This window comes from Nycticebus coucang, chromosome 22, assembly GCF_027406575.1.
Source record: "Nycticebus coucang isolate mNycCou1 chromosome 22, mNycCou1.pri, whole genome shotgun sequence".
Classification (NCBI taxonomy): Eukaryota; Metazoa; Chordata; class Mammalia; order Primates; family Lorisidae; genus Nycticebus; species Nycticebus coucang.
Genome location: NC_069801.1, coordinates 8,924,272 through 8,937,994, shown reverse-complemented (window position 1 = coordinate 8,937,994; position 13,723 = coordinate 8,924,272). Strand labels below are relative to the sequence as shown.

At 51.5% G+C, this 13,723-nt stretch overlaps 1 protein-coding gene across 2 annotated transcripts in view; it reads right to left on the bottom strand.

The window, feature by feature from the left end:
- Nucleotides 1–163: 163 nt before the first annotated feature.
- The window catches only part of TNFRSF1B (TNF receptor superfamily member 1B), a 40,375-nt gene continuing 26,815 nt past the window's right edge, over nt 164–13,723 (bottom strand). The window contains exons 9-10 of one of the 2 annotated variants that reach the window (XM_053575044.1): nt 8,047–8,251; nt 164–2,197 (exon numbers count right to left, since the gene is read on the bottom strand). In XM_053575044.1, coding sequence (XP_053431019.1) covers nt 1,917–2,197; nt 8,047–8,251 — 486 coding nt within the window. In that variant the 3' untranslated portion in view covers nt 164–1,916. The remainder of the gene's footprint in view (nt 2,198–8,046; nt 8,252–13,723) is intronic. The other variant, XM_053575045.1, reaches the window with a different exon arrangement.

Below are 13,723 nucleotides of genomic sequence, written 5' to 3'. Positions count from 1 at the left end.
TCACCATTGAAAGGTGAAAATCATGTAATTATTGGCTACAAAGATGACTGCTGGCATATCCTATGCACTGTATCTACATTGAATAATGGTACCAAATTACAGATGAGAATGAAGCTTGCATATCAAGCATTACCATGTCTAGTCAAACTAATTCTCTTTAAACAAACAAACAAACAAAAGGTTTATTTATAAGCAGGAATGCTGTCCAAACTCTCATCGTCTTGGGATCATCCATACAAGTCGGGGAACAGAGGCCACACCCAGAAAGCCTCCTTACGATCCATCGCTGCCCGGCTCTGCTCTGGGACACGAGGAAGCCTGAGGTGCTCCCAGGACTGCCCGCCAGGGGGCGGACGCACTCCATCGCCGTGCAGGGTCCAATGAGGGCGGCCGCGGCCGGTGCAGGCACTCTGTCCGACTCCACCTTGATCCCAGGGTGGGAAGACCTCTTTGTCTCTGTGATAACAGCGGGGCTCTCCCACCCTCCAGTAGTTCAGCTGCCAAGTTCAAGTCCAGTGGAATTTATGAACATGAGATTCAAGTACCCGAGACTGAACCAGCCTCTCAGAGTCCCTCATCTCCCTTCTTTCTGGTCAAAGTGCTTGCTTGGGCAGCACATTATACTAAAATTGGAACGATGGTCAAAGCCCTACATGTTCACCCTCTGCAGAGCTCTGGGTACATGTCTGGAGGCAGGCGGGTTGACTCTCGAAGAGTGCACTGGCAAAATTGTTAGCTTTAGCTGCTTAGAGGCAGGTCATTCAGCCTGACCACCTTGGGCACACAGACCCACGGCACACAGCACAGGCACAGACACAAGTCTTGGCGCTCGGCTTCTCACATCCACGCAGGATCACAGTCGCCACATACCAGAGTGGCTTGGCAGGCCTCTCCGGGGCTAGGGAGTGGGGACAGGGTGGGGTGAGGAGTACACTCCTCCCCAAGCAGGAGGAAGGTTCAAGCTGAGGTAGGAGGAGAGAGATGGCTAGGGGGCTTTAATCATCTCCAGTTCTAGAAATTCCCTGATAGCCGTGGCCTTGGAGGACCTCCCCAGACAGGGAGGGATGAGGGTTGGGACCCTGGCAGGGCCTGGAAAGAAGGCAGAGGGTGCAACAGCAGGGGAAAGGCTGTACGTGACGCCCAGAGTCTGGATTCATTTGCTGTTGGCTTGTTTGCTTACATAGTACTTACTTTTTAAAAAATTTGCTACATGTTAAAATTGTAAGATTTTTCAGTTGGAAGTTTGTCATGTCATCCAGGCCATAGCACTAAATAAGGCTGCCTGCCTGGACCCAGTGGGAATCAGATTTTCACACTGTGGTAAAAAAAAGGAAAGATAGCAGAATTGAATTTGGAGGTGGTGATTCCGGAGGGACCCTCCCTTCTCCATATAGCTGCCACCACCTCCTGGCCCAGAACCATCTGACTATGGCCTTCCAGCCATCCCCCACTGCCCCAGCCCTACTGGGACTGTCCTACAGTCTCAGCGTTCAGGCTGATGCACCATCCAGTCTTGATGGATAACTCATGCAAACATCCCTCTTTCCTAGGAAGACCCCATAGAGGGGAGGATGCTAGAGTTTTCTGGAAGCCAGAGTCAGGTCAGAACCCAGGGGTAACAAAAAGAAAACACCAAGGGCTCCAGAAGCCAAGCTCACCAGTCCAGCTGGGGTGCAGGCCACAGAGAGGCAAGGACTCGCCCCAGGCTGTCCTGCAATTGGTACACAGGCCAGCCTTTCGAGAGGGACACAGAGGCTTTCTCTGTCGCACCCCTCAGCCCACGGGTGAGAGGGAGACTGAGGCTATGGGGGCCACTAAAGAAACTTGGCCTAGAAAGAGTTACAGAGTCCTGAGGGTGGGGGCCTAGAAGGCCCAGGACCCCATCACAGGGTCACCCTGCCAGGGATCAGGCCTAGTTAACTGGGCTTCATTCCAGCATCAGGCACACCAAAGGGCACGGGCTTCTCTTCTGGGCTCCGCAGCAGAATCTCTGGAGTCTCCAGATGGGTCTGAGAGGCACATTCCTCCTTGGAGAAGGGGAACTGCTCGTCTTTCGGGGAAGCCGAGGGGCTGGCATCTGTGTCTCCTGTCATGGAGCTGGCTTGGGAGGAGCACCGCGAGGCATGGCTGGAGCTGCTGCAGACGTTCACAATGCAGGTGACGTTGACCTGAGTGCCGTGGCTGCCAGAAGACTCTGCTAAGCACAAGATGGGGGGATAATGGAGGGATGTCAGTCCGGGGGTCTCAGACTGGGGGATATCTTCCCAGCCCAAGAAGGATATTAAGAAGTGGGAGAGAACACCGAGCCAGGAGCCAAAAGGCCAAGATTCTAGCCCAGCTCTGCTGTGTGACCTTGGGCAAGTCACTTAACCTTAAATAAGAAAAACATTACTGGGCAGTGCCTGTGGCTCAAAGGGGTAGGGCACTGGCCCCATATACCGGACGTGGTGGGTTCAGCCAAAAAAAAAGAAAGAAAAGCATTACTATCTACCCAGCCCAAACCCAAACCAATCACAGATGGGAGGAACAAGTTATGTTATGTAAAGCAGAAGAGAGTGCTCCAGGAACAAAACATACTCCCTAAAAAGAATCAGAGAAATGAGCAGGGCAGGAAGTAGGCATCACAGAACACCGGCCAAACACAGATGAATCACTTTCTCACACTGCCGGACGGCATCCGCTGTCCTGGCCACACCAACTTACTAAAAGGCAAGAACCCTGCCATCAGCACATTATCTGTGTGCCACAGGATCAATGTACAAAGGCCTGGAAATTATTCCTTTAAGAAAATGAAACCTTGAAGTTGTTTTTATTCTCAGCAAATCTTTTTCCTCCACGTAGAGCACATCTAGGATTCTCTAAGTCTAGGATTCCAGAATGGGGTTGGGAGTGGTTTGTGTTTATTACCAAGACCAGGACGCAGTGTTTGCAGTCTGACAATTCTAGGTTTGAATCCTGCTCAGCCTCTGCAGTCTTGGCCAAGTCACTTAACTTGCCATAGCCTCCATCCGCCCAGCTATAAAATGGGTACAATGGCCCTGTACATCTCCATGCGGGCAAAGGTGACTTTTCTTGTTCACTGCATCTCTGGAGCCCACACAGCTTCTGCAGACAGAGTGACACTTTCAAAGAACCAGGTCAGACAGGTGTGCGGCACCTGTGCTTGGATGCTTATAGACATCTCAAACTTAAGTCTTTTTTTAAGGACTGGATCTCGCTATGTTGCCAAGCTGGTCTTGAAAGCCTGGCCTCAAGCAGTCCTCCCACCTCAGCCTCCTAAGTAGCTGGGATTACAGGAGTGCCACTACCTGGTTTCAAACCTGATTCTCGAATTGCAGCCCATCTCCATCCACCTGCCTCTCCTCATGGCATTTCACTTTGCCACTCTCTACACAGCTCCTTGAGCCCAGAGCCTTGGACTCATCTTTCTGTCATAATCCACAGCCAACCAATCTGCAATTCCTGCCTTGATTACCTTCAAAGATGATCTGAAGTCCCCACCACCCTGCTACTATCCCATGTAAGCCTCCACCCACTCCTAGCTGGACTGGCAGAAACATTATGCACCTGTGTCACGGCTTTGACCCCCCCCCCCCACCCCTCTCAAGTCTGTTTTCCACTAGCTCCCAGAGCTGGCCCTTTAACTTGGCCCATCACTCCCCTGGCCACTCGAAAACCCACAGTCCTCACCACAGCCCACAGCGCATGACCCAGAGCCTGCCTCCTCCAGCAGCTCCAAGATATTGCCTGGCTTCTGTCCAGCCACACTCACCTCCCTGCAGCTCCTTGAGCCCTTCAGGCCTCAGGGCCCTTGCACATACTGCTCCTCAGCCTGGAAAGCTCTTCCCTAGTGGCTCATACCCTCCTGTCATTTAGGACTCGGCTCAAAGACTACTTTCTCCAAGAAACCCCCTGGTCTCCCTCCTTAGAGAAATTACCCTAACCCTGTTCCATCCATCACTACTGGGTCTCTCCCCATTTCTGTGATCTCCAGGGGCCCCAGTTCCTGGATTGCTTACTTGTGACTCTCCCACCAGACCCTGAGCCCAGGAGGACCAGGGCTTGTGTGTGTGTGTGTGTGTGTGTGTGTGTGTGTGTGACAGCATTTCACTTGGTCACCCTTGGTAGAGTACAATGGTGTCTTAGCTCATGGCAACCTCAAACTTTCAGGCTCAAGCAATCCTATTGCCTCAGCCTCCCAAGTATCTGGGACTACAGGTGCCCACCACAACGTCTGGCTAGTTTTTAGATATGGGGCTCTCACTCTTGTTCAGGCTGGTCTTGAACTTGTGAGATCAGGCAATCCACCCACCTCGGCCTCCCAAGTGCTGGGATCACAGGTGTGAGCCACAGCGCCCGGCAGGACCAGGGCTTTTTGACTGTTCCGTACTGTGTTCCTAGTGTCTATAACAGGGACAAGCATTGAATAGATAAAAACCAGCTACCAGGCACATATATATATATATATACATACATACACACACACACATATATATACACACACACACACACACATATATATACATACATATATAATATATATATATAATTTTTTTGGTGGTAGCAGTATTTTTAAGTAAATCAGCTGCCAATATTTAAGATTCAGGTGCTTACATTTAAAAATCCATATTAAGCTGGGGTGGTGGCTCATACTTGTAATCTTTTTTTTTTTTTTTTTAGAGTGCTGCAGCATCACAGCTCACAGCAACCTCCAACTCTTGGGCTTAGGCGATCCTCTTGCCTCAGCCTCCCGAGTAGCTGGGACTACAGGCACCTGCCACAACACCCAGCTATTTTTTTGTTGCAGTTTGGCCGGGGCTGGGTTCAAACCCACCACCCTCAGTATGTGGGGCCAGCACCCTACCCACTGAGCCACAGGCCCTGCCCACATACCTGTAATGTTAGCACTCTGGGAGACTGAGGTGCATGGATTACCTGAGCTCAGGAGTTCCAGACCAGCTTGAGCAAGAGCAAGACCCCCATCTCTACTAACATTAGAAAAACTACCCAGGCGTAGTAGCAGGTGCTTGCAGGCCCAGCTACTCAAGAAGCTGAGGCAAGAGGATTGCTTAAGCCCAAGAATTTGAAGTTGCTCTGAGCTATGATGATGCCACAACACTACCTAGGACAACGGAGTAAGACCTTGTCTCAAAAAATAAAAAAATAAAAATCTAGACCTTTTTTCTTTTTTTTTTGAGACAGAATCTCACTCTGTCACCCTAAGTGGAGTGCTGTGGCATCACAGCTCACAGCAACCTCAAATTCTTAGGCTCAGCGATCCTCTTGCTTCAGCCTCTCGAGTAGCTGAGACTAAAGGCAACTTCCAGGTATTTCTATTTTTTTTTTTTTGCGGTTTTTGGCCGGGGCTGGGCTTGAACCGACTACCCACGGCATATGGGGCCAGCGCCCTACTCCTTGAGCCACAGGCGCCACCCAGGTATTTCTATTTTTAGTAGAAATAGGTTCTCACTCTTGCTCAGGCTGGTCTCGAACTTCTGAGTTCAAGGAATCCCCCCTCCTTGGCCTCCCAGAGTGCTAGGATTATAGGCATGAGCCACTGCACTCTGCCCTAAAAATCCAGATTCCCCAGGGGCCAGATGTGGAAGATCTGGCCACTGTGGGCCCACATACATGAAGCAGAGGGCAGGAAGGACCTCAGGGAGCAGGTGTATCCCAACTTCCCACCCAGCCTCTGCAGACAGCTGAACTTCCTGGCTAGTGAATTGGTGAGGACTTAATTGAGGTGATGGATATAAGGCACTTGACCTACAAAAGCCCCTTAAAAAATGATAGTCGCTGTAGCTGCTGTTACCACAGGGATCTGATGAGTGCCCAGATGCCATGGTAGCTGTCTGATTTCCCACCCTCGCCCCAGCCTGGTTACCCTGACTCCAGGACCTCAGGGGAGCCTGGGGGAGGAGGAGGAGGTAACTGGCCAGCTGCTCTGCTCAGAACAGGCTGAGGGGAGAGAGGGCTGAATTCAGAGGGCCGGAAGGAAATTTCCACCCTGAGCCTCCGCAGCACCCAAATGTCACCCAAAGTCATCATGACCTTTGCATATTGAGAATGAGACATTGCGGGGGAGGATGGGGCACAGCCCTGGGGTTTACAGGTTCCCACAGTGGAGACAGGGGTCGAGGGTGGGAGAAGAGAAGAGAGGGGAAAAGCAGAGACAGTGGAATGGCCAGGGAGAGGGTCAGTGGACTCTTGAGGGAGGGAACAGAGCTGAAGGGGCAGAGTGTGGGGAGACAGGCAGACATCGTTGGTGGGTCTACTCCCCAGGACAAAGGAGGAAGCCACACCAGGTATAGCTAAGAAAATGGAAAGATAAATTCAAGAGGTGGAAAAGACCAAGAGATTTGGAGCATATTTATTCATTCATTCAACAAACATTTAGGGACACCTGCTCTATTCCAGGCACTGACCTAGGCCCTCCCTCAGGGAGTTCTCAGGCTGACTGAGGGGCCCTAATAACACATCCTGTTGGACTAGGGTAGGGCAGACAGAAGTGGGCACATCAGCATGTGGGCAGTCAGATGCCCAGCAGCAAAGGTGTTGCAGGCAGAGGGTGACATGAGTGTAGGTGAGAGGCAGGGGCGCAGCCCACGTAGGGAGCGCCAGGGTGGAGATGCAGTCATGAGTCCCCACATGGAGGTGGTTCAGAGGGAGCCTGACCCTAGTCAGGTGCCAAGCCAGGCATAATGCAGCTCATCTCTCACCTGCCCCGCCAAGGATGTGAGCTGGCTCACCTCTAGATGAGGAAACTGAGCCTTGGCAGGGTTAAGAATCCTGCTCAGGCCGGGCGCGGTGGCTCACGCCTGTAATCCCAGCACTGTGGGAGGCTGAGGAGGGAGAATCGCTTGAGCTCAGGAGTTCGTGACTCGCCTGAGCGACAGTGAGACCCCGACTCATGAAAAAAATGGAAAAACCCAGCCGGGCGCCACGGCGAGCGCCTGTAATCCCAGCGGCTTCCGGAGGCTGAGGCAGCGGGGTGCCCGCAGCCCGAGTCTGAGGTTGTGGTGAGCTACCACGCCCACTGCACTCTGCTCAGGGGCATAGGGTGGGACCCTGTCTCAACAAAAAAAAAAAAAAAAAAAAAGAATCCTGCTCAGATTCTCATGGTACCAGAGTGGCTGGGCAGGGATCTGGGAATGACCTGAGCTTATGGTCACTCTCTAAAGTCCCATTGGTTAGTGCTGCCAGGTGAGAGGGAGAGAGACAGGCCGGTAATCCTAATCTCCCCACTACAAAACAAACTCAAGAAATCCCTGAGATTTCTGGGGACCCACACAGGGAGCCTCATCTAGTGTGGCCAATAAAGATGTCAACCAGGGGTGACTGGGTGACCAGGTCCAGGATAAAATGCAGACTGTAAACAGGACACATTCCCCACATCCCTGGGTTCCTCAAGCTCTAAGGGACCCAGCAACAAGCTGCAGTGAGTCAAAGTCAAATGCTGGAGGCCTCATTTCTTCATTCATCTCCCAACCCCAAGGCTCTAGAGCGCGACAGCCCAGGGATGATTCCTGACTCCTCCATTTACCAGCTGTGTGCCCTTGAACAAGCTGTTCAACCTCTCTGGGCCTCAAGTTTCCTCATCTGTAAGATTCAAATAACAACAGTAACTCTCTCTCTTAGCATTGATGTGCAGGTTAATTTTATGCAATAAAGTGCCCAGAATAGTGCCTGATGAGTCACACACCTTCAGTGTCAGCTCCTACTATGATTACTATTATTAGCTAGATGCAGTGCTGGGCCTGTGGATGCAGGGACGAATGAGATGATCCAGGCTCACCAGGAGGCTGCACCTACCATCTGACAGTCCTCGAAGCCCAGAGGAGCAGCCAGCCCCACCGGTGGTGGGGAGGAGACTCAGAAAGACTCCCTGCCCGGATATTGGGAATTCAAAGGACAACTTGGGGCTGTCCAGCAGAAGGAAGGATGTTCCAGGTGAAAGGATCAACATGGACAAAAGTGGGACAGTGCCCTGCAGTGAGGCTCCCAGAGGAGAAGGCTAAGACATCCAGGCAAGGAAGAAGCTCTTACCTGAGCTCCCGCAGCTGGCCCGGGCCTCCGAGGCCCCGCAGGCCTTCTCTGCGCCTGGTGCCTGCGACTGGTTCCCAGTGGGTGCCCTCCCATCGGTGCTGGCCGAGCTTTCTAGGGAGCTGCTGCTGGAGCTGGGTGCAGTGGTCAATAGGAGCTGCTGCTCGGGGCCTGGCACACTCCGGGCCTTCTCATTAGGCAGATGAGGCTAGACAGCCAGGAGGAGAGAGAGCAGTCAGCCCACCCACCAGCTCTCTCCCGACCTCACCACCACCTGCACCTCTGCCATCAGCACTTCACAGCTTTTTTTTGAGACAGTCTCAAGCTGTCACCCTGGGTAGAGTGCTGTGATGTCACAGCAACCTCCAACTCAGGCTCAAATGATCCTCTTGCCTCAGTTTTTCTACTTTTAGTAGAAACAGGGTATCGCCTTTTTTTTTTTTTTGAGACAGAGCCTCAAGCTGTCACCCTGGGTAGAGTGCCGTGGCATCATAGCTCACAGCAACCTCCAACTTCTGGGCTCAAGTGATTCTTTTGCCTCCGCCTCCGAAATAGCTGGGATTACAGGCCCCCGCCACAACGCCCGGCTATTTTTTGGTTGCAGCCATCATTGTTGTTTGGCGAGCCCAGGCTGGATTTGAACCCGCCAGCTCAGGTGTATGTGGCTGGCGCCTTAGCTGCTTAAGCCACAAGCACCGAGCCCAGGGTATTGCTTTTGCTCAGGCTGGTCTCAAACTCGTGAGTTCAAGCAATCCACCTGCCTCGGCCTCCCAGAGTGGCAGGATTACAGGCGTGAGCCGCCGCAGCCAGTCAGCACTTCACAGCTTCTCAGTGCTTCAGCCCACACCTGCGTGTTCTTCCACACACAGCACATTTTGGGAGGTGTGATTCTCCGTGGTTTGTATGTTTCTGTTATTAGCATACAGCTGCCCTACTGGCGTGAGACTCGTATGAGGGCAGCAACCACATGGCCCTGTTGAGCAAATAGTAAGAGATGGGGAAGGATTTTCCTTATCCTCACTTTGCAGAAGGAAAATGACTTGCTTAAAGTCACCCCATTTGTACAGGGAAAAGTGGTGCAGATGTGGCCCAGCAGAGCAGCCAAGAGCCTGGACTCTACATCCAGCCCACATTACAGCAAATCATGAATCAACCACTCCTGGCTGTGTGACCTTGGACAAGCGGCTTAATCTGTCTGCATCTCTGTGTTTCATCCATAGAGGGAGAATAATAACCTGCTTCCCAAAGTTGTTGTGAAGATTTTTTTTTGTGGTTTTTTTTTTTTGACCGGGGCTGGGTTTGAACCCACCACCTAGCATATGGGGCCAGCGCCCTACTCCTTTGAGCCACAGGCGCCCCCCCCCCCATTTTTTTTTTTTTTTTTAGAGATAGAGTCTCACTTTGTCGCCCTTGGTAGAGTGCCGTGGCATCACAGCCATCACAGCTCACAGTAACCTCCAGCTCGTGGGCTTAGGCGATTCTCTTGCCTCAGCCTCCCAGGTAGCTGGGACCACAGGCATCTGCCACAATGCCCAGTTATTTTTTTGTTGCAGTTTGACCAGGGCAGGGTTTGAACCCACCACCCTTGGTATATGGGGCCGCCGCCCTGTTGTGAAGATTAGATAACTGAGACAGAGTCTCACTATCTTGCCCTCAGTAGAGTGCTCACAGCAACCTCGAACTCTTGGGCTTAAGCAATTCTCTTGCCTCAGCCTCCTGAATAGCTGGAACTACAGACGCCCGCCACAACACCCAGATTTTTTTTGTTGCAGTTGTCATTGTTGTTTAGTAGGCCTGGGCTCGAACCCGCCAGCCTTGGTGCATGTGGCTGGCGCCATAACCACTGTGCTACAGGCGCCGAGCCAATAGCTGAATATTTCTAAAGTGCTTAAAATAGAGGTAGAAGCAGGTGGATTGCCTGAGATTATGGGTTCGAGACCAGACTGAGCAAGAATGAGACCTCGTCTCTAAAAATAGCTGGGCGTTGTGGTAGGCACCTGTAATCCCAGCTACTCAGGAGGCTGAGGGAAGAGAATTGCTCGAGTCCAAGAGTTTGAGGTTTCTGTGAGCTATGATGCCATAGCACTCTACTGAGGTCCTAAAAATAAATCCATCCATACATACATATATACATACAGAAAATGCTTTAAACAATACCTGTAAGCTTCATACAGGAGTTTGGTTTTGTTTACGTATTTGGGTTTTTGTTGTTTTTTTTTTTTTAGGGTCTTACTTTGTCGCTCTTGGTAGAGTGCCGAGGCATCATAGCTCACAGCACTCTCCAGCTCTCACACCTCACAGCAACCTCCAGCTCTTGGGCTTCCCTCAGCCTCTCGAGTAGCTGGGACTAAAGGTGCCTGCCTCAACGCCCAGATATTTTTTGTTGCAGTTTCGCCAGGGCTGGGTTTGAACCCGCCACCCTCGGTATATGGGGCTGGCGCCCTACTCACTGAGCCACAGGTGCTGCCCTGTTTTTAGTTTTGTGACAGTTTCACTCTGTCACTCTGGGTAGAGTGCCATGGTATCATCATAGCTCACAGCAACCTCAAACTCTTGGGCTCAAGTGATCCTCTTGCCTCAGCTTTCTGAGTAGCTGGGACTACAGGCGCCCACCACAATGCCTGGCTATTTTTAGAAAGGGGGGTCTCACTCTCGCTCACAATGGTCTCAAACTCCAGAACTCAAGCAATCCACCCACCTTGGCCCTCCAGAGGGCCAGGCTTACAGACCTCACTCTCGGCCTCATACAAGAACTCGTTAAATCAGAAGTAGCAAGTACAGCCCATGGGCCAAATCCAGCTTGCCACCTGTTTTTGTATAGCCTGCATGCTAAGGAAGGTTTTCACATTTTTCAATGGTTGAAAAAAGATTTTTTTTTTTTTAAAGAATAACATTTTGTGACATGTGTCATTATGTGAAATTCAAGTTTTAGGATCTGTAAATAAAGTTTTATCGGAATACACCACTCTGCCTTGTTGATGTACCATCTGTGACCGCTCTCCTTCTACAAAGGGAGGTTTAAGTAGTTGTCATAGAGACTATATGGTCCATGAAGCCTAAGATTTTTACTATCTGGCCCTTCACAGAAAAACTGTGTTATGATCTTATGTTCAATTACTCAATCCAGGGCCGAGAGTCCTTGCATAGGGGACCACCAGCTGTGCTATCTCAGTCCCTTTTTCCACAGTCCACCCTCAGGACTCTCTGCGACTTCTCCTGGTATCTTTTTCTTTTTCCTCTTTTGAGACAGAGTTTTACGTTGTCCCCCTTGGTAGGGTGCCTTGGCATCATAGCTCACAGCAAACTCTTGAGCTCAAGTGATTCTCTAGTCTTGGCTTCTCAAGTAGCTAGAACTACAGGCACCCACCACAATGCCCAGCTATTTTTTAGAGATGAGGTCTCACTCTGGCTTAGGCTGGTCTCGAACCCATAAACCCAGGCAATCCACCCGCCTTGGCTTCCCAAGTGCTAGGATTATAGGCACGAGCCACTGCGCCAGCCCTTGATATCTTTTTCCTAGAAAATAGTAATAATAAAATTAGCTGACATTTGTCGAGCTCTGTGCCAAAGTCCCTCCAGAAACCATCTATATTGAGTCTTCCAATAGCCCAGTGTTATTCTTGCTTTGCAGATGTAGAAACAGAGGATGGATTACAGAGGTAATGGTCACAGTAGGATTCAGCACAGTTCGGCCAAAACTCAATGCCTTTCCTGGGTGTCTGGGGTTTAACCTCTGGAAGATCAAGATAAGGTCCCCATTTCTAGACACCTGTTCTGGGGAACATCTGGAAAGCTCATTCCAGGGCTGTTGCCTGTCTATACTGACTACAGAGGAATTCAAGGCCTTTCCTTAGGGTTCCTGGTGATCACTAGATGCCAGGGAAAAAGGAGATGGCAGGGACCATGTTCTCACCAGCTGCCCTGCCCCCTGGCGTGCCCAGGATGAGAGGGAGGGTTTGGAGGCAAGTGAACAGTTGGTGGGACTCGCCAGTATAGCAAGGGGAGGTGAGAGGGCCCTGGGAATGGCTGAGACCCGCCCTCAACTCCCTCTGCCTTGGGCTGGAAGGATCCAGTGCAAGCCATCCCACAAGACCATATGGGGCCAGAGTAGGTGAATTCCAAACTAAGTATCACACGGCTGGTCCATGCGGGAGCAGGATGACCCTGACCAGTATGCCCAAGCTGTGTGCTACCCGCTGCTTCCCTAAGAGACCACCTGCTGGGCTAGACATCCCCAATTTTGGAGGAATAGAGGGCATTTCAAGTTCATGTAGAACCTCTGTGCAGGTGGTCTAACCTGGCCGCTGCCCACCCCCACTCCTACCCCCCTCAAGGCCTGCTCTGAGCTTGGAAGGGTGAAGCAGCATCCAAATGTCACTCCTCACAACCTCCAGACAAGGGGTTTTTCTGGTCTGAGCCTCACCGTCTCTGTTGGCAGCTACAGCCAGGCAGAACAGAAACCCTCAAAGGTCATAGCCCACCTCCCTTCTCCAAAGCCACAAGCTGCAAAGTTCAGACAGGCTATAGATGGCCCTGTTCCTTGGGCTGGGACCCCAGAGGATGGAGAACTGAGGAGGCTCATTCCAGACACAGGACCCCAACCCCCAAAGCTCCCAGCCTCTCCTGCTGGGCAGAAGCAGAGACCCTGGCAGAGCCACCAGCTGGATCCTCCAGTATCCTGCTGGGTCCACAACTTCTCTGAGCCCAAGTTGCCTGGGCTATACACATAAAAAGGGGGGGGGGGGCCACTAATTATACCACCTGCATGTTGCAACGTGGCTGTGAGAGTAACAGTCGGCATAGTACCTGGCTTATGCTCAACCCCCGCTAAATATTTGTGCTAGTTACTCAGTGTGAGCTCCTGCATGAGTGTGTCCTTAGGGGTGACTGTGGGGAGCTCGCACATGTGCATACTCTGCCTTTTCTAAATAAAGAGAAGCCACTGTCCCCATGCCTTGGGAGCTTTTTCTGTAGCAAGGGGAATAGGCCATGCTGAGTCAACAACACTCCCCCAAGGCCAGTGCCTGCTGAGGAAGCACAGGCTGAGCAAGAGGCCCGGGGCTGGGGCTGGGGCTGCGGCTGGGACTGGGAGCTGGGGCTTGAAGGAAATACGGAAGGTAACCAACCCCTGAGGGCAGGCCCTGCTGGGAGTGGGAGAGTGCCTGGAACAGATCTGAATGTCTCCCATGGAAAAACCTGCAGATTTAGACTAAATTTCAAACCTGGGCTCCGCCACTTACCTAAGGATCTAACCTTACACAGGACACTGAGCCTCCCTGAGTCTCAGTTTCCTCCTCTGTAAAACAGAGCTGAGAATGCTGTCTGCCTCATAGGGATGTGCAAGGATTCATTGATAACAAACAGGTGAAAAGCCCGGCCCAGGCCCCATCAGTGGTGAGCTTGGAACTGGCTCAGACCTGTGCACACTTTTTCCGAACTCCATATTCAAGAAGGTTTTGGTGCCTTGAAATTAGCTATAATGGACGCATTTGCAACAAAGAAATTAGCAAACATCACAAATCAGGGTTTGGGTCCTCCCCTCCCCCAAGAGAACTAGTTTCCCACATGTCATTGGCTCTGCATACACGGTCACCCAACACACACAGAGCTGCTTACAGTGAACAGAAACTTGGCGGAGGGAAAGGGGAACCAGATGCTACTGGGCCACACCCAGGGCATC